We start from the raw sequence: 16,113 nt of genomic DNA, 5'->3' as shown, positions 1-16,113 counted from the left end.
AAACACAATTAAAATTGTAAAACCCATTATGTTCAAAACAAGGTGACAACATGATAAAAGTATCCTTAGTCAAATAAGCCAAATCATTGTCACATATGTATAATCACATTTTCATATACTAGAAAAACACATTGGTATCATAATGAAACTGAAGACGAATTGAATTAACCGCTCATTCTGCTCTCATACAAAATTATACATACATTTGTATTCTTAGATCAACATACAAACTTGATCACCAGTAAGAAAACTTGTGGTGAAAACAGTACTTTTATGGTTTCCTAAATGAGAAGAACAAGATCATTTTAAGTCCAGTAGTGCTTCACTGCTGTTGGAGACATTCTGCAAAATAATAATAACCACAGAGCGTTGAAGCAAAACTTCCAAGAAACCAGCCAATTAACACCTCGTGGAGGCACTTTTAGACATGCTATTTTCATCCCTCATGGCCCTGATGCAGGCCAATCCTTCATTTCTATCTTTGTATGGCTGCTACTATAGGTGAGAATGTAGCTGCATATTTGGCATTTTTGGCAGTTACATCTTTGTTAAATCTGTGTGTTAACCAGCACATAAACTGTCCCTCTTGAAAATATCCTGTTCTACGTAGTCTCTGGGTTGACTGTATGCCAAGTGAGTAATAGAACCTGATGATTCAGATATAGACTCATGTCTTCTTGTACGAGATATGAGTATTTGCCAGGAGACATTAACCACTTAAACCCTGTATACTTCTTTGTAGGTAAAATTGTGAAAATAGCCCATCTACAATCTCATAAACTTGTAGATCTGCTATTTTCGCAGAATGTTTGCCTATTATGACATACCCAGAATACGGATGCTACGGTGCATGTGGTTAAACAACCAATATCCTGCATACAGTCTGATATAATGCTCTCTTCCATACAAAGATAACAGCTCATATTAGTGGCTACAACACTCATCAGAGAGATCAGGAATTTTCCCTCTGGATATTTGAGATAAGTTGTGGTTGGAATGAGATCACACTTCAATTATCAAGTGCTTATTAGAGCCTCCATTGGATCTTATGTGTTACCAGGAGATATTTGGATCACTAAGCTCTGTTTACAAGGCCTCAAACTCATCCACCCTCTGCTTGGTGTTGCCCATGCGGATCCGCTTCAGGGTCTTGTATTTGTCACGACCTGCACGGACATTCTCCGTGTGTAGCAGGTCGTTCTTTGTCTTCATGTTATCGTCTCTGGCTTGGCCCAGCTCTGTGCTCAGGTCCTGTGGGAAGTGAAGAGTGTTTAATTAAGGGTGAGCAAACTAACTGACTCCACTGAGCACATATTATGCAGGGTGCTGTCAAGATTCAAATGAGGTTAAACACAAAGTCACCAAAGTGACACATAAAGTCACAAAAGTAAGATTATATTCAACAGCGGCGGCGGTGGCTCAGGGGTAGAGTACCTGGATGGGAACCGCAAGGTTGCCAGTTCGAACCTGGGCTCCCCCAGAGTTACTGTCGAAGTGTCCTTGAGCAAGACACTGAACCCCTAATTGCTCCCGATGAGCTAGTTGGTGCCTTGCATGGTTTCCGCTGCCATCGGTGTATGAATGTGTGTGTGAATGGGTGAATGTAATGCACAATCTCTGTAAAGCGCCTTGGATAAAGGCGCTATATAAATGCACCATTTACCATTTAACATCATCACCATCTGTTGAATGTGTGTGCTAAGGTCGGCAGTGGCTAGTTAAATTCGTACTTAATCTTCTTTATATTATCAGCATTAGTATTGTGGAGCTAGAAAGGTGTCACTTGTAGTCCAGGAAGGAAGTGAGACCACATTTTACAGCATTGCTTGATGATGGTGGTCACCTGAGGAACTAATAATTACTATTAGGATAACAACCAGGCATCTGTCAACATACTTTTTTTGACCCTTTCCCCCCTAATTTAGTCATTATTACTAGACCGGTGCCCGGCTGATCGGAAACGATGGAAGTTAGAGATCCATGCCCCTAACCCTCCCCACACATTTCTGCGTTAGTCACTGCTGTACCCCACTGGTTCACCTGTCAGTGAGGAGCCCCCACTGGGAGGACTCAGTGCCTTCGTCCTAATCCTCCCGTTTAACACCCCCTGCTGACAGGCGCCTTCACAGCCTGTAGGAGTGACTAATAATAATGAATTGCATTTTATAGAGCTTTTCTATGCACAGAGTGCTTACTCAAAGCACTTTATGCTTTATGCACTAATGCACTTTGGTCCATTCATTCATACATTGGGACGTGAAGCAGCGAACAGTCGACGCCAGCGTCCTCACTTCCCACATTCACACACCAATGGTGGCTACCACTAGAGGCAATGTGGGGTTCAGTGTCTTGCCCAGGGACACTTCGACATGTAGACAGAAGGAGCCGGGATTCAAACTGCCGACCCACGGATCATTGGACGACCTTCTCTACCTCCTGAGCCACAGCCGCCCCAACTGGTGCAGTATAGTCTCATAGTAGTGCTGCATAGCCAGCCTAAAGGTCTGGCTATGCGAGACTACTAGTGCAGCAACAAAGACTCCCCTCACCACCAGGATTCCCTACCCTGAACACAAGCAATTGTGTTTATACAGACAGCCAGAGATGCAACCTGATGGATTCAAACTCCAAGACTCCACATGGTGGACAGGTTCTTTACCCCTGTCACACCTGAGCACTCTCAATGTAATATACTGTCTACAAGAGAGAGAAAAAAGATCTAAAAAAATTATATAACTACACTGTAAAATCATGAGTGCTAATTCTCAGTATTTACAGCATCGATCTAAATAGTAATAGTTTAGGGAACCACCTATATATCCCTATAGGCTGACTGCTGGTACTGACCTTCAGTTGTTTCTGCAAACGTTTATTCTTTTCGGCCTCCGTGACGCGCTCCTCCTCTTGGCGGTGGTCGTCGATGCCCTGCGACGGCAGCTCGGCGCTGTAGGTGCTGTTCTCCTCACTGTGCTCCTCGCTGTGTTCCTCATGGTCGCTCTCGCTGTCTGAGGAGGACGAGGCGCTGGCAGGAGGAGTGGCGGTGGGTGCCGGGGAAGTCATCACCATGGTCAGCTCCTCTTTCGTCTTCTCCAGGTCCTCCTGCACCTCCAGTGCCTTGGGAGTAGGACAGAGAGGTGCAGATGTCACATTGACGGGAACATTTCTATTTAGACTAAACTATAAATACAATTGTCAAACATCACCAGCTACTGTGCTAAATATGGTAAGCGGAGGGCTATAATGCAGTTATACATGCATTTCAAGGACTCTTCCCATTGTTCACGCTCAGCTGCTGTGTTGTAAGAAACTCACTTTGTTGTGCCATGACTCAGCCTCTTCCTCCTTCCTTCGCTTGTCCTCCTCAAGCTCAGCGATCCTGGCACTGTACTCGGCCAGCTCTGCCGCCTGGGGGAGTGAGAAGAAAACCATGTCACCACACAGCCCTGTTTAACTTAGCAACCTTGTTTTTTCCGACACTTCATTATGTCCCTAGCCAAAGGCCTGCAGTGACGGTTAATGGTTAAGCTACACAGTATGTATTGTGTTGTGGCGTTTATTTTGTATGACCATTACTAGAACATGAACTCAGATTCAGACATATACTCAAACTCTCAAGTCGCTAAAACACTACTTCCGTATTAACCGTTTCCATAACTCATGGTTGCCAGTGCACTGCAGCAATACTACTACTACTTTACCCACCAGCAGTTCCCGACCCTTGAGTTGGTCTTCAGCCTGTCTGGCCAGCTCCTCCTTGGCTACGATGGCCTCTAACCTCTCAGCTTCCAGTCGACTTGCCTCCTCCTCCACCCTACTCCTCTCCTCCTCCAACTTCAGGGACCGTTCCAGCTGTTCCTGTAGGTCTAAAGTAAGCAATGCAGATGAAGATCAACGTTATGCTGCGTTCACATTTGAGGCGACACAAGGCACAAAACGTATGGCCAACTACTTTAGTGCTCAAGCCACAGTCACTGCATAAGGAGGTATATATATATACTGGCATCTTGTGTGTGTATCATTGTGCACTTGCGTAATACGCAAACAGATATATATCCTGCTGTGCTGGCCCTAACGTAAACAGCAAAATAAGTGATTTATGATTTATTTGTGTTACATGGTGGTGTTAGATAACATTTTTCAAGTCAAGTCAATCAGTGAAACATAGAGATATGACAAAGATGTTTCAGGTCTGTGCATCAGTCTACAGCTGATAAAATCTATGTTTTGTACAAGGAAAGTGAATGACTTAGTTACACCAACATTGCTCTTGTGAAATTATATAGTTAAGTAAATGTAACTTTCCCAGCTTGTGGGCAGCTAAACGTCAGTGCTTCACTACTTTCAGAATAATCATTTTTACTAGACATTATTCACTATGTAGTTGGTAGCTTGAGAAAAGCTACATCCGTTACATTTTCAGTGGCAAATCAACATCAAATAGCAATGGGTTTTGATTTGACTGCAGTCCCAGTGTGGCCAATCCCATCAAAAGTAATTCTCTATCTCCATCCATTTGTAGCTTTTCCCCTTTCACATAGTCATATGTTTTATTCAATCGCTCAATATCATAAATTATAACAATGTCCACAGCCACGTATTACCAAACTCATTAGATACAAGTAACCTCAATGCAACAAGACTTGTTCTTCCACGTGTGTTCATGAAGAACAGTGAGATCAAAGAGACAAAGATAAACCACTCTTTGCAAATCCTGTTTGGACTCCCTGTTCTCCATGAAGTCATGTGGAGGGGGGGGCGACATAACTGTAGGTCTTCAGTTGTTTCAGGCACAGTAATTCATCAAGAACATTTATTTTTGGGAGTGGTATTTCTTTAACAGTAGGGGGCAGCAAATGATTCTTGAGTACTCAAGATCAAGCATTATGAGGATGATTATTAATTTATAATAAATAATGGTAATGGCAAGACTGCATCTCAGAAATGTATTCTTGCATTTTGGACAGGAGACCAAAATGCTTGATGATTGTTAAGCATTAGTATATTACTTAATATACTAAACTTACTTACTAAACGACAAAACCATGGAATCATTTTGGGGCGCTCTAAATCTAGAATTAAAAAAAATCCTTTTCTACAATACCACTAAGAATAATTGTAATATAATACAGCTGTTAAAGTCAGTCTCAAGCTCTTAGAATGTAACTCCAAAACAATGCTGTTTTTGTTTTTAGACATTTATACTCAATTTATGAGCAAACAGGAAACTGTGTAGTTGATGCTCCAAATGTTTAGCTACTTAAGCAATGGAATGACTTCTTGAGCCTCATTTTTACCGTGTCATGATGGTGAAAAGATTAGGCATTATGTAGCCTATAAATTAGGCATTTACCTCTCTCTGCTTTCTTGGTTGATGCTTCAAACTTTAAGAGCCTCATCATCAACTCCTGCTTCTCTGTCTCCATCTCCGACTTCTCTTTCTCTATGGCCTCTCTCTTCTTCTTCTCACTCTCCAGCTGAGCCCTGAACAATATGACAAAAGCAATAGGCATTTTTTTCTTTTTTATCTATTAGAATGACAGACATAAACAGACAGATGGACAAATAGGGATTCATGCATAGTCATAGATACACATTCAACATATTCAGCCATAAAAACTCAGTTTTAAACTAGATAAAGTGCCCCTCTGGGCACAGGTCTCCACCATGCAGGGCAGGTCAGGTTGTGGCCTCCTGGTTGTCAATGTGAAAAGGGTGCCATTTCTTCTTATGCCTTGAATGGCAATTGGATGATTTGAGGCATTTTTTTTTTTTTTTTTTTTAAGATATTTTTTTGCGGCTTACGCCTTTTTATTGATTTTTGAAGGGACAGACAGTAGGCTGACAGGAAACGGGAGAGAGATGGGGGGATGACATGCAGTAAAGGCCGTGTCGGGTCCGGGAGTCGAACCCGCGGCACACTGCGACTGGATTACCAGTCCGGTGCCCAGACCGTTACGCTACGGCCTGGGCCGATTTGAGGCATTTTGTTCCAAAAATGTGTTTTGGAAAAATCCACCTGTTGCTGGCGCTATAACAGGCCAATGTGAAAAGCGTGGGATATATTCCTCAGCCTAGTAGGAAAGTCTTTAAACGATTTCACGCAAATTGCACGCTGCGTTCATGATTTGAGGCTTTTTGTTCAAAACGGGCCAATCCTGCAAACTTTGAAAGCCAATACTAGCCAATTAAAGTGGAATGTGAAATATCGTAAAGATCCGTCTTGAACACATGACTATAGAGATAGTGTGTAACGATTTGCGGGATGTTTGGACAGAATCTGGAGGAGTAATATAAAAAAAAATGTTTTTTCAAAAGTCGGCCTCCTGGTGGCACTATAACAGGCCGTTCTGGAAACTTTGGGGCAGAGGTTCATTGTTAGCATCCAGGGAGTGTGTGTGCAAAGTTTTGCATCGCCCGGGTTAACGGTGCCGGGGATTAGCTGTACACAGACAGACGGACGGATGGACGGACACACACACACACACACACACGTGTGGAACGTATGCGTTCCAATAATGGCATCTCACCTCTCCATCTGCTTCAGCTGCTTCTCCTCTCTGGCCTGGGTCTTCATTTGCTGCACCTCAATGCTGTCATTCTTGCGACGCCGCATGTACAGCTCATGGTTGCCCATGCACAGCGCCAGGATGCCCTTGTTAACTCTCAGACGAGGTGCTAAGAATATAAAATCCTGAAAAGTACACAATGGCAATTGTTTTGTGACAACAGTTTTGTGGTGTCCTGTGTGGAGACTTTCACTGCTCATTTAAGTTATTATTATTAAATATGATTTGTTTTGCAATAGTAAAAAAGCCCAAAGATATATTTGAGAGAAAATATGTGACTACTAAAACATGTCTTAAAAAATGTGTGTTCTTTATAGTTGATTCTTTTGGCCTTTTGCTGGACAGTCAATGTCAATGCAATTGTATAATAAAAAATGTATTGATTGTGTCAAACATCTTACGCAACCTTGAATGTTTACATTTCACAAACAATTATTTTAAGATGTTTTTAAAGACAAAATAAACTTTCATCTGAACATTCCTCAAAGGGAAGGATACCATTGTCATGAAGCACTTACAGGAGCTTTCTTATCTATGGGCTTGATGATGAATTTCTTGTCATTGAAAGAAATGTTTCTAATTTCACTCCAGGGAAATCCAATCTTTGGAGTGAGTCTGCAAACAAGTAGGGAAGACAGAACAGACAGAGTCATTTGACAGTGAACAGGACATTCATTCAGAAAGAATGAAACACACTTTAGCATTCTCATGCTGTAACAGACCTTGGAGGATGAAGTCATTGACATCTAAAAAGTGGATAGTACAAATAAAATGAGAATAAAAAGAGGCACTCTCTTTTTTCTTTTACCAGTTACAATAAATTTGGCTGCATAGCCTGAGATAACCTGACAGCTTAGTAGGATGCACAGCATGTACTGGTGCACATTATACAACAACGGCAGGGAATGAATGAAGCACCCCTCTGTTGTGGTGGATTCAGAAGAATTAGGTCAATGGCCCCTTAAAAACAACAGTCATGTTTGCGGTCAAACATGATAGCATACAAGTGATAGTTATTTGGAGAGTAGTACTGCAGGGGTCAATGACTCAGATTGACTCCCAGACTGTTGGCCTTGTCTCGTCTACAGGGCTTCAGGTATCAATCTCAATACATATATGAGGTCATTAACAGAATATCACAAATATAATAATATTTGCATAAATAATATGCTATAATTTATAAACTCCTTATACAGTATCAATTTGATATAATGCAATGAAAAGAGACAGTAAGTGTGAGTATCTGTGTGTGTGTTTACTGTTTATGAGAGATAGAGAAAGAAAGAATAAGAGGAGAGTGAAAGTGGATGAGTCATATTACATGGGTCAGCATTAGCCTTGGTAGCCAGGCTTTTATTTTTGTTCGCATCGGCTAGGTCAGCATTGACCAAACAACATTTCAAGTGCAGGGCCAAACCAAACGTCCCATTTGTTAGAAACTGGGACACTGAGTCGTTGAATTACCTGTCGTCCTTTTCATAGATGTTAAGTCCAAGAGCATCTACTCCCAGCCACAGGTCTGTGCCCTTCTTGTTCTTAATCTCAAAGTAGTTCACGCCATACATCTCCAGATCCTGGGATATCTTCAGGTACTCCAACACAGCATCTTCCCTGTTCAGAAGAACAACAAAGATGAGTCAAAAGTGAAAGAGAAACAAAAGCTATGTTCTATCATTTATTTACCTTTGTAGTCAACTTGAAATGTATGATATTGCATGTGAGATTACCTGATCGCTGTGCCATGAAAGAAAGGAAATGGAAAATGATTTGTTGTTGATATTGAGTGAATGAGTGAATCATCATTCAATCAATGCATTTCACTACCATCATCATTAAAATCATCATCAAATTACGTCAGAACGTAATATAATACATTACCAAGTAATGCTTTGATTTGATTTTGGTTAAAGAACACAATATAACTTAAACCTATTTAAGTTTCCAATGTGGTCCTGCAAAACTGTTTCTGAAAGTAATGTTACAACATGACGTAGTAATAATAATAATATTACCCAATTTGCAAAAGTAATGGATTAATATGACTTAATTACTCATGAAAGTAATATTATAACCTAATGCATTACAGCAACCCTGAGTTTGTGTGTAAACTGGTGTTGACTCACTTCAGCATTGCTCTGTGCTCCTCATGCCAAACTTGTATCCTCTCCTCCCATTGGTCCTTGGACATCTTGTGTTGGTCCAGCACTCTGATGTGACAGAAAGCTTATCAGTAACCATTTGGTCAAAATGTAAACCGTCTATGTATACATAGTGCTAACTCGAACACATACAGTACATTGTTGTGACTTACAGAATGTCTTGGGTTCTTTCTTGCAACATGTGAATGAGTTTCACGTAATACATTGGAGAATGAATAATAGAGTGGCGGCCATCAAGGGGCCACTCAGTGGCCAGAAACCAACTGTAGATATCTGACTACAGCACTATGTATACACAGAATATAGCCCTGAGGCTAACATAGCAGCCTTCAGATTGGAACTTCACTCTGAAATTCCCTGACTGGTTGGGAGAAACTAAGATTATCTTGTTTGAGTTGTGAGGAGCTACTGTAATAAAACCCAATGCATACATTACCCGCGCGCACACGCACGCACGCACGCATGCACGCACACACACACACACACACACACACACACACACACACACACACACACACACACACACACACACACACACACACACACACACACACACACACACACACACACACACACACACACACACACACACACACACACACACACACACAAAACATCAAGATCAATTTCACCTCTTGGGCAGTAGGCGCTCAGATGTCAGGTAGCCAGACTGGTGCACAGATTTAGTGAAGTCCCCTAACTTGGCCTGAATAGAGTAGGAGGCCAGTAGCACGGCGGTCTCAGGAGGACAGTAGATTTCATCTGACAAGATGTCTTCTTTCACCTGCAGGAAAAACAGCCTCTGGGTGATGTCCTGGATCAGTTCATCTGACGCTTCCTCCGGGTAGAACTTAGCCCGGAACTTGAACTGGAGGGGGTTCTCCTTCCTCACCTCCTGGGCAGTGACCTGAGGAGAGGATAGAGATGTAGTCAAGTGATATTGTGAGAAGAATACAGCAGAATAGACCACAGTAACATGTATTATCATAAGGTATATCTATTTTATTTTACTGAACTCAAAAGAGCTTACAGTATGAAATGCTGAAGCAATACATGTATACAGACCTTTTTGTCAAATTTCAGCCATGTGAAAAATCCTTTGCTGTCCACGAACTGCAGTCCAAAGTACCAGACTTCTCGCAGGCCGATGGTTCTCACAACCTTGGGGAGACCAGAGAAAATGCAAGGTGTACTGTAACAACAGGCGGAATGAGCATCAGAAACACCATAACTTAATCCCTATATAATACTTTATTATATGACGCTGAGTTGAAAGAAGTTAATTCAAGTACATTAAATGTTTCAGATATTGTCTTAATGTCTTGGCATAATTTGTGCAGATATACTTGAGCCAAATCATTTGGTAAACTACATAGAATGGTATCGGATTGGATTCTGTCAGTTCCAATACTGTCTACTGCTGACACCTTTTTTTCTTTTTTTCCTTTTTTTCTTTTTTTTGGGACAATGATAATGAGTTATTCAGTTATATCAAATGAAAGATAATGACAGGTAATGTAAATTCCACATACAATACATAATAAAAAATATATATAAATGTGATAAACACCAAAAAACAGTTAAACAATGACAAATGTGAACAGACAAACAAAACAAAGACAACAGGACAGACACTCTTGCTCTCAAACAAACACGTTGTTGTAAATTAACTGAATTACAGACATTTCTTTGTAAATGAGAAAAGAAAATAAAGAAAAAAAAAAAACTCAGTTCCTTTTTTTTCTTTTCTTTTCTTTCCAATTTTCTATTATGTTATCTATTGTGTAGGAGGGGTTAGCGTGCACCTATTGAAATGATCAATGAAGGGTTGCCATGTCTGGTAAAATCTATCTTCACTCCCTCTCAATTCAAACTTTATCTTTTCCAATTGAAGTAGTGCATAACATCTTTCATAAGTGTAGTGTGAGTGGGAACCTGTGCTCGTTTCCAATTCAACAGTATCAGTCTGCGAGCCAGTAGAGTCACATATTTGACCATGTTATATTGGAAAGTATGTAACACTGTCAGGCTACATCGGAGCCTACATTATTCAATTTCCCAAGTACCTATACTCCAGATGTGGTTGTAGCTCTGTGTAGCTCTGCATGCCCTCAAATGCCGGTACACTCATTCTGTTAATCTTTATTTATCCACTGAAAGATAGTTATATTATATGAACATGGAGGGTCTTCTACATCAATGCCATAAATACTCACACCTGCTACTTTAATTAATAGAGTTTATTGCGACCGTAGGCCGCAGATTACTATGAAAACCTGCAAAACCCGTCTGTCGCTCACACCTCCATATATGGTTGTTAGTCCATCACGCCTCGTGACACACTCCATATATGGCTGTCTTCATATATGAAGATCACGACACCTCGTGACATGCTCCTGAAGGTGGTCAGTCCATTAGGCCAGCTCCTGACAAAGCTCCATATATGGCCGTCTCCATATATGAAGATCACGACAATGTCGATCTGACATCATCAAACCCTCTACACTCAAGACATATATGGCCATGAACCCTGGCCATACCTGTTTTTCATTGTGCATTTTGGTCAATGAAAAACAGGAGAAATATAGGCCTATGGGAATGTCAATATATATTGCCATATTGTGACAGTCTCATGATAACCGGTGTGGTTGCCGTGACGCGAGTCACACTTGCAAATGAACCAAGTTGGTACAACACATGGATCTCCATATGTGGAGCTGACTATCATCACCTGGATCTCCATATATGAAGATCACAACACTGACCTCATCAAACCCTGGATAACCATACATGGTTTGACATACTAGATCTGCATATATGGAGCCAGCCAGCAACTCTAAATCTGACCTCACTGACACCAGATTAATAGTTTTACTCCTGCTTCTCAACTGTGCCGTATTAAGAAGCTAGCGCAACCTCACCCTTTAGGGCGAGGTCGTTTCTCACCCTCAGGGTGTCTTACTAGTTTATATGCTGTGATATGTTGTAAGCTTGTAGATCAGCTTTTTTTGGTGAGTGACACCATCATACAACAAAGTATAAACTAGTCTTTAGCTTCACAGTACAAACACAGCTCAACTCAAGTGTGGATTAACAACCTTGCTCAAGGGCAGTACTTAACTGTACCCTTGCATTACAAAACTGGTCTGAAAGCTACAGCACACTAACCTGGTCAAAGAGCTGCTTTCCTGTAGTGTTTGGGTGGAAAGAAAACTCCAGCTCTGCATCCATGGTGGTGACCCGAACATTGACCTGCAGCAGAAAGGGTCGTTACAAATTCTTGTTTAGTCATGAGATATGGCTGAGGCCCTCTGTTAGTACGCTACTGTCTCATCTACCTGTGTCCTGTGATCCAAGCATTTAGCAATTGTGCTAGTTCAAAAGATAAAATGGTGTATTTCATATCATGTGTTCTTTTGGCTTGTTAAATGACATTATATACAGTACCTGAAGACTATAAATAGGGTTGGACAGTTAGGGAGATTCTAAGCCAAGGGTAGTTGGATGACAGGGGCCCTCAAAGATACTGCGGTTTATATCGTTTCTATGACCCATATATATATATACATATATATTTATTACCCAAAGAGAAAGGTCATCATGGGATCTGGAATGGTCTTCTTTACTTGGACACATTGTCCTTCAAAACACTCTTCACACATATTACTTACAGTTGAACTATACCTTTAATTCAGAACTGTGAAGTGGATTGTTCATAAACCATAATTGCTTGCTATCTCACTAGACTTTGGACTACCCTTGTGAAGTACTACAAGGTTGCTCAAATGGAGATTAAAATATCCAAATAGTCAGTGCTTGCCAAGATGCTTGTGACTAAGATCAGATATCACAACACGAGCAAATCACACTAATTACTATTAGTCTATTATTTTTTGTTTGTTCAATAGCAAACATAGTTTACAAAGCTAACAATGTCTAACGTCATTATGTAAGCTACTTTAGCGATTTAGTATGATGGTCACTTTAGTCATTGTAACTTTGTTGAATGGAAAAAATGAATCACAATTGGAGATACTGTACAACAATTGCACAAAGTGTGCAATGACCCTTTGACAGCTCTGAAACAGCATTGACCAGTAACAGAGTTACACAATCTTTTTATGAACTTACACTAGAGCACGCCCCGGGAGCTATAAAGATAAACTCACTGAAACTTAGGTCACAAAACCAATATCCATTTATAAAGACCACAGTCTTACTTTCCAACTGTTTCCACCCTCATGATCATTTGCACAATATACTATCTTTCACTCTTAAAGTTTCAGATCTTGATAATGCATTCCTTTTTACTAGTAACCACTGTTCCTTTGAATTTTTAAAAACTCAATGAGTTGGAGTATTTCCTTTATCAAAACAGTTATCCAAATGTGTACTGGCAGGATTCAGTGATATTGCTGCTTCACATTCACTTTTATACAAGTGATATCTTTATCCACCTCTTTAAACAAGGGCCTAACAATTGCACACATCAAACACTTCAATCGTTCATACAAACATTATTTCTGTCATTAATGTGTCCACATTACTCATAAATGTGAGTTGTTTCTCATGCCACAGAAATGTCAGAAAAACGGAGTCAGGTGTCCGTATCAAGAATGACCCCTGTGTGGGTTGCTTTCTCCTTGGAATGCCGATAAGAGGCCTGTTCTAGGTGCTCATATAGAGGGTATAGTTGCAGGGTCTCTTATCACCAAGGTTTTCTAAAGACTATACTATGCCACATTTCAAGAATTCCTATTGTGGATATTCTAACAGCAAATATTATTTTCTTTTGGGCTCTCCCTTAACTGATGTGGGGAAAGGTAACAGAATTAATTACAATTGCCATATATGCACAATCAAAAGAGAATGTGAATAAAGTCAATTTGAGTAAAAAGGTTAAACCATGAATTTATGAGCTGTTTGGGAAGGCCATTCAGGCAATTCACAAGTAAAATGCAAACACACACAGCCAACACAACCTAATTCTTACCATGAAGTAAGTATGACATCGTCATGAATGTGAGGGGTATAGGTCAAACTGAGTTTGGTTAATGAATACATTCCCGGAAGGCCAGATCTCTCTGATTCACAAGTTTGAGAATGAAAGAATCTAGAAGACAGCTACTTAATAACATAAGCAACTAAAATAAAGTATGGTAAAATCTCGCTGAAATATTAACAATAGCTATTAATAAATAGGCTATTATTCAGTCAATTAGGAAAATGTGCTGTCCACATACTGTATATTTCAGTCACAATACAAGACGATTTCTTTTGAGCATAAATTCACTCAGAATTCTGTTTATCAGTGCGCCAAGTTTAACATTCACATAAGTAAGAAACATTGTTATAACACATTCGGTTACCTTAAACTTAAACATCTTCAAAATGAGAACATCTTACCGTTTTGGGCATCTTGACTCCGAATGTTACACCAGCTCCAACCAAAAAGAACACCGTTCCCGAACCTGACTGAGAGTGCAGTGGCCTTCCCCCTGGCGGAAAGCTGATAAAGAACACTGCAGCTCCTGCACAACTCCCACCGGCACACTCAAGGGTAGGGCTTCTGACCTTTGAACTCCGCTGTAGATGACTCTAACACTGTCGGTGGTAGGTGTGACTTAACAGGGCATCTTCCGGCCTCACCTCCATTACACATCCAGTTCCTCTGGACAGGTATAGGCTTGGGTGGACGAATGCTTCCACCCATAAATGTTCACCTGTGACTGTGACTTAACTGTTGTGAACTTTGATCGGAGCATGTTGGGCTATATAGCCTCGAGGTTCTATTTATGTATCCTATTTGGTGATTATTGCCTGACTGCACATTGGAATCAACAACTTGATGTTTATATAGACTGATATACTATACATATGTATATTTGTCCGCATCTGTTGTATTTGCTGCACTGTCCTGTTGTATAATACAACAATAATAATAATAATAATGGAAATATATCTATCTTCTATCTATCTATAAATGCACCAAGTCTCTGTCTGTGTGTAATCCACATAACTTGAGAACCGAGTTCAAACGCCACCGCAAGGGGTGCAGTGGCCGGTGTCGAGTCGGTCGGACCCACGGTTGTCCGGAACCACCCCAAAAAGGCCTCTGACCGGGCTCTGGACAGGGCCCCTGCCCAGTCCATATATGGAGCTGGCCTTTTTTGACAACATTCTGACGTCTGCATATACTCCATATTTGCCTGACAAAGAACTCCATATACTGTTTGGGCATAAAAGGGACACAGACATATAAGGGTGGGGCATTCATTTCCTACTTGCATCGTTCCAAGTAGGCCAGTGCCCAACGGGCACCGCTGTAGAAGCCCCACAAGCACTGCTCTAGTATATTATATTTGACATAAGTATACAACCTGACATAATTTTGGAACAGAATATATTTAAACTGTTATTAAAAGTCCAGGGAGGGTGAACTCTGTCCATACAATATAGCGACTACTACAGATTGGACAGGGCCGGTGCCTGTTCAGCAGGGTGTGGATCTAGGAGGAATATCATGTACCTCTGCATGCATTACTATTTACTTCCTCAGGAGAAAAGTTTTGGTCTTCACATCACACGTGTCAGAGGAGACAAGTGGTTGTCTTGTCTGTGCTTTCCCTAGAACCAACTGTAAGAGTTAGCACTGACAAGGAACTAGTATATATTTTTCATGTGATACCTGCTTTATAGTGGAGGTATACTGTTTCCAATATCCAATTTTAGAATATATCCTGCCTGTTTGTGTTGTAAAATATAGAGTAACGGATAGATTTATCTATTCTGTTGTACAGCAACTGTGTCACATGACCACGTCCTTTTGTCAGTATTTACTTATGTAAAGAGTCAATATTTTCTGCACCATTGTAACCATAGGAAAAATTACCGTAAGTACATTATGTACATTATGATTTGGCATTTAGCAGACGTGTTCATCCGGAGCGACATAAAATGTGCAAGATTGAAAGAAAGCGGCATGGAATGAACCCCCAGTCAACCAACAACAGGGTAGGTCAAGAAAATAGATTAAGAAAATGTTCCATAACATAACATAAGTATTATTAACTACTGCAACTGACACTTGATTTGGATGACATAAGAGATTTACGAACTGTAAAAAAAAAAAAAAAAAAAAAAAGATAAAAAAAAAAAAAAAAAAGATTAATATAGCCCCTGTATTCTGACACATTGTTGTGCTCAGATATTACTTCTAATTATCTTTGAATAAAAAGACAATGTATTAATGATATTTATATACACAAACATACACATAACAAAAGAACCATAAACAGAGTGCTTTGGGATGTTTACACATTCAGAGCATTTGAGTACAGTTGTCAACTTAATTACAAACATAAAGGCTGTACGTAAATGTCATTGAA

General features: G+C 40.4%; 1 protein-coding gene across 1 annotated transcript; it reads right to left on the bottom strand.

Moving 5' to 3' along the window:
- Nucleotides 1-1,086: 1,086 nt before the first annotated feature.
- On the bottom strand, nucleotides 1,087-14,143 carry ezra (ezrin a; the record flags this gene model as incomplete). The annotated part of the gene is made up of 13 exons (XM_083792698.1): nucleotides 1,087-1,251; nucleotides 2,848-3,114; nucleotides 3,313-3,405; nucleotides 3,703-3,863; nucleotides 5,351-5,481; nucleotides 6,528-6,691; nucleotides 7,085-7,181; nucleotides 8,031-8,177; nucleotides 8,690-8,773; nucleotides 9,358-9,632; nucleotides 9,791-9,886; nucleotides 11,894-11,977; nucleotides 14,132-14,143. 13 exons carry the CDS (start codon nucleotides 14,141-14,143, stop codon nucleotides 1,087-1,089), a joined length of 1,776 nt encoding a protein of 591 aa, XP_083648824.1.
- Nucleotides 14,144-16,113: the final 1,970 nt, after the last annotated feature.

This window comes from Protomyctophum parallelum (genome assembly GCF_964188405.1).
Source record: "Protomyctophum parallelum genome assembly, chromosome: 20".
NCBI lineage: Eukaryota > Metazoa > Chordata > Actinopteri > Myctophiformes > Myctophidae > Protomyctophum > Protomyctophum parallelum.
The sequence above is the reverse complement of the archived record's forward strand: the minus strand, read 5'-3'. Positions and strand labels throughout refer to the sequence as shown.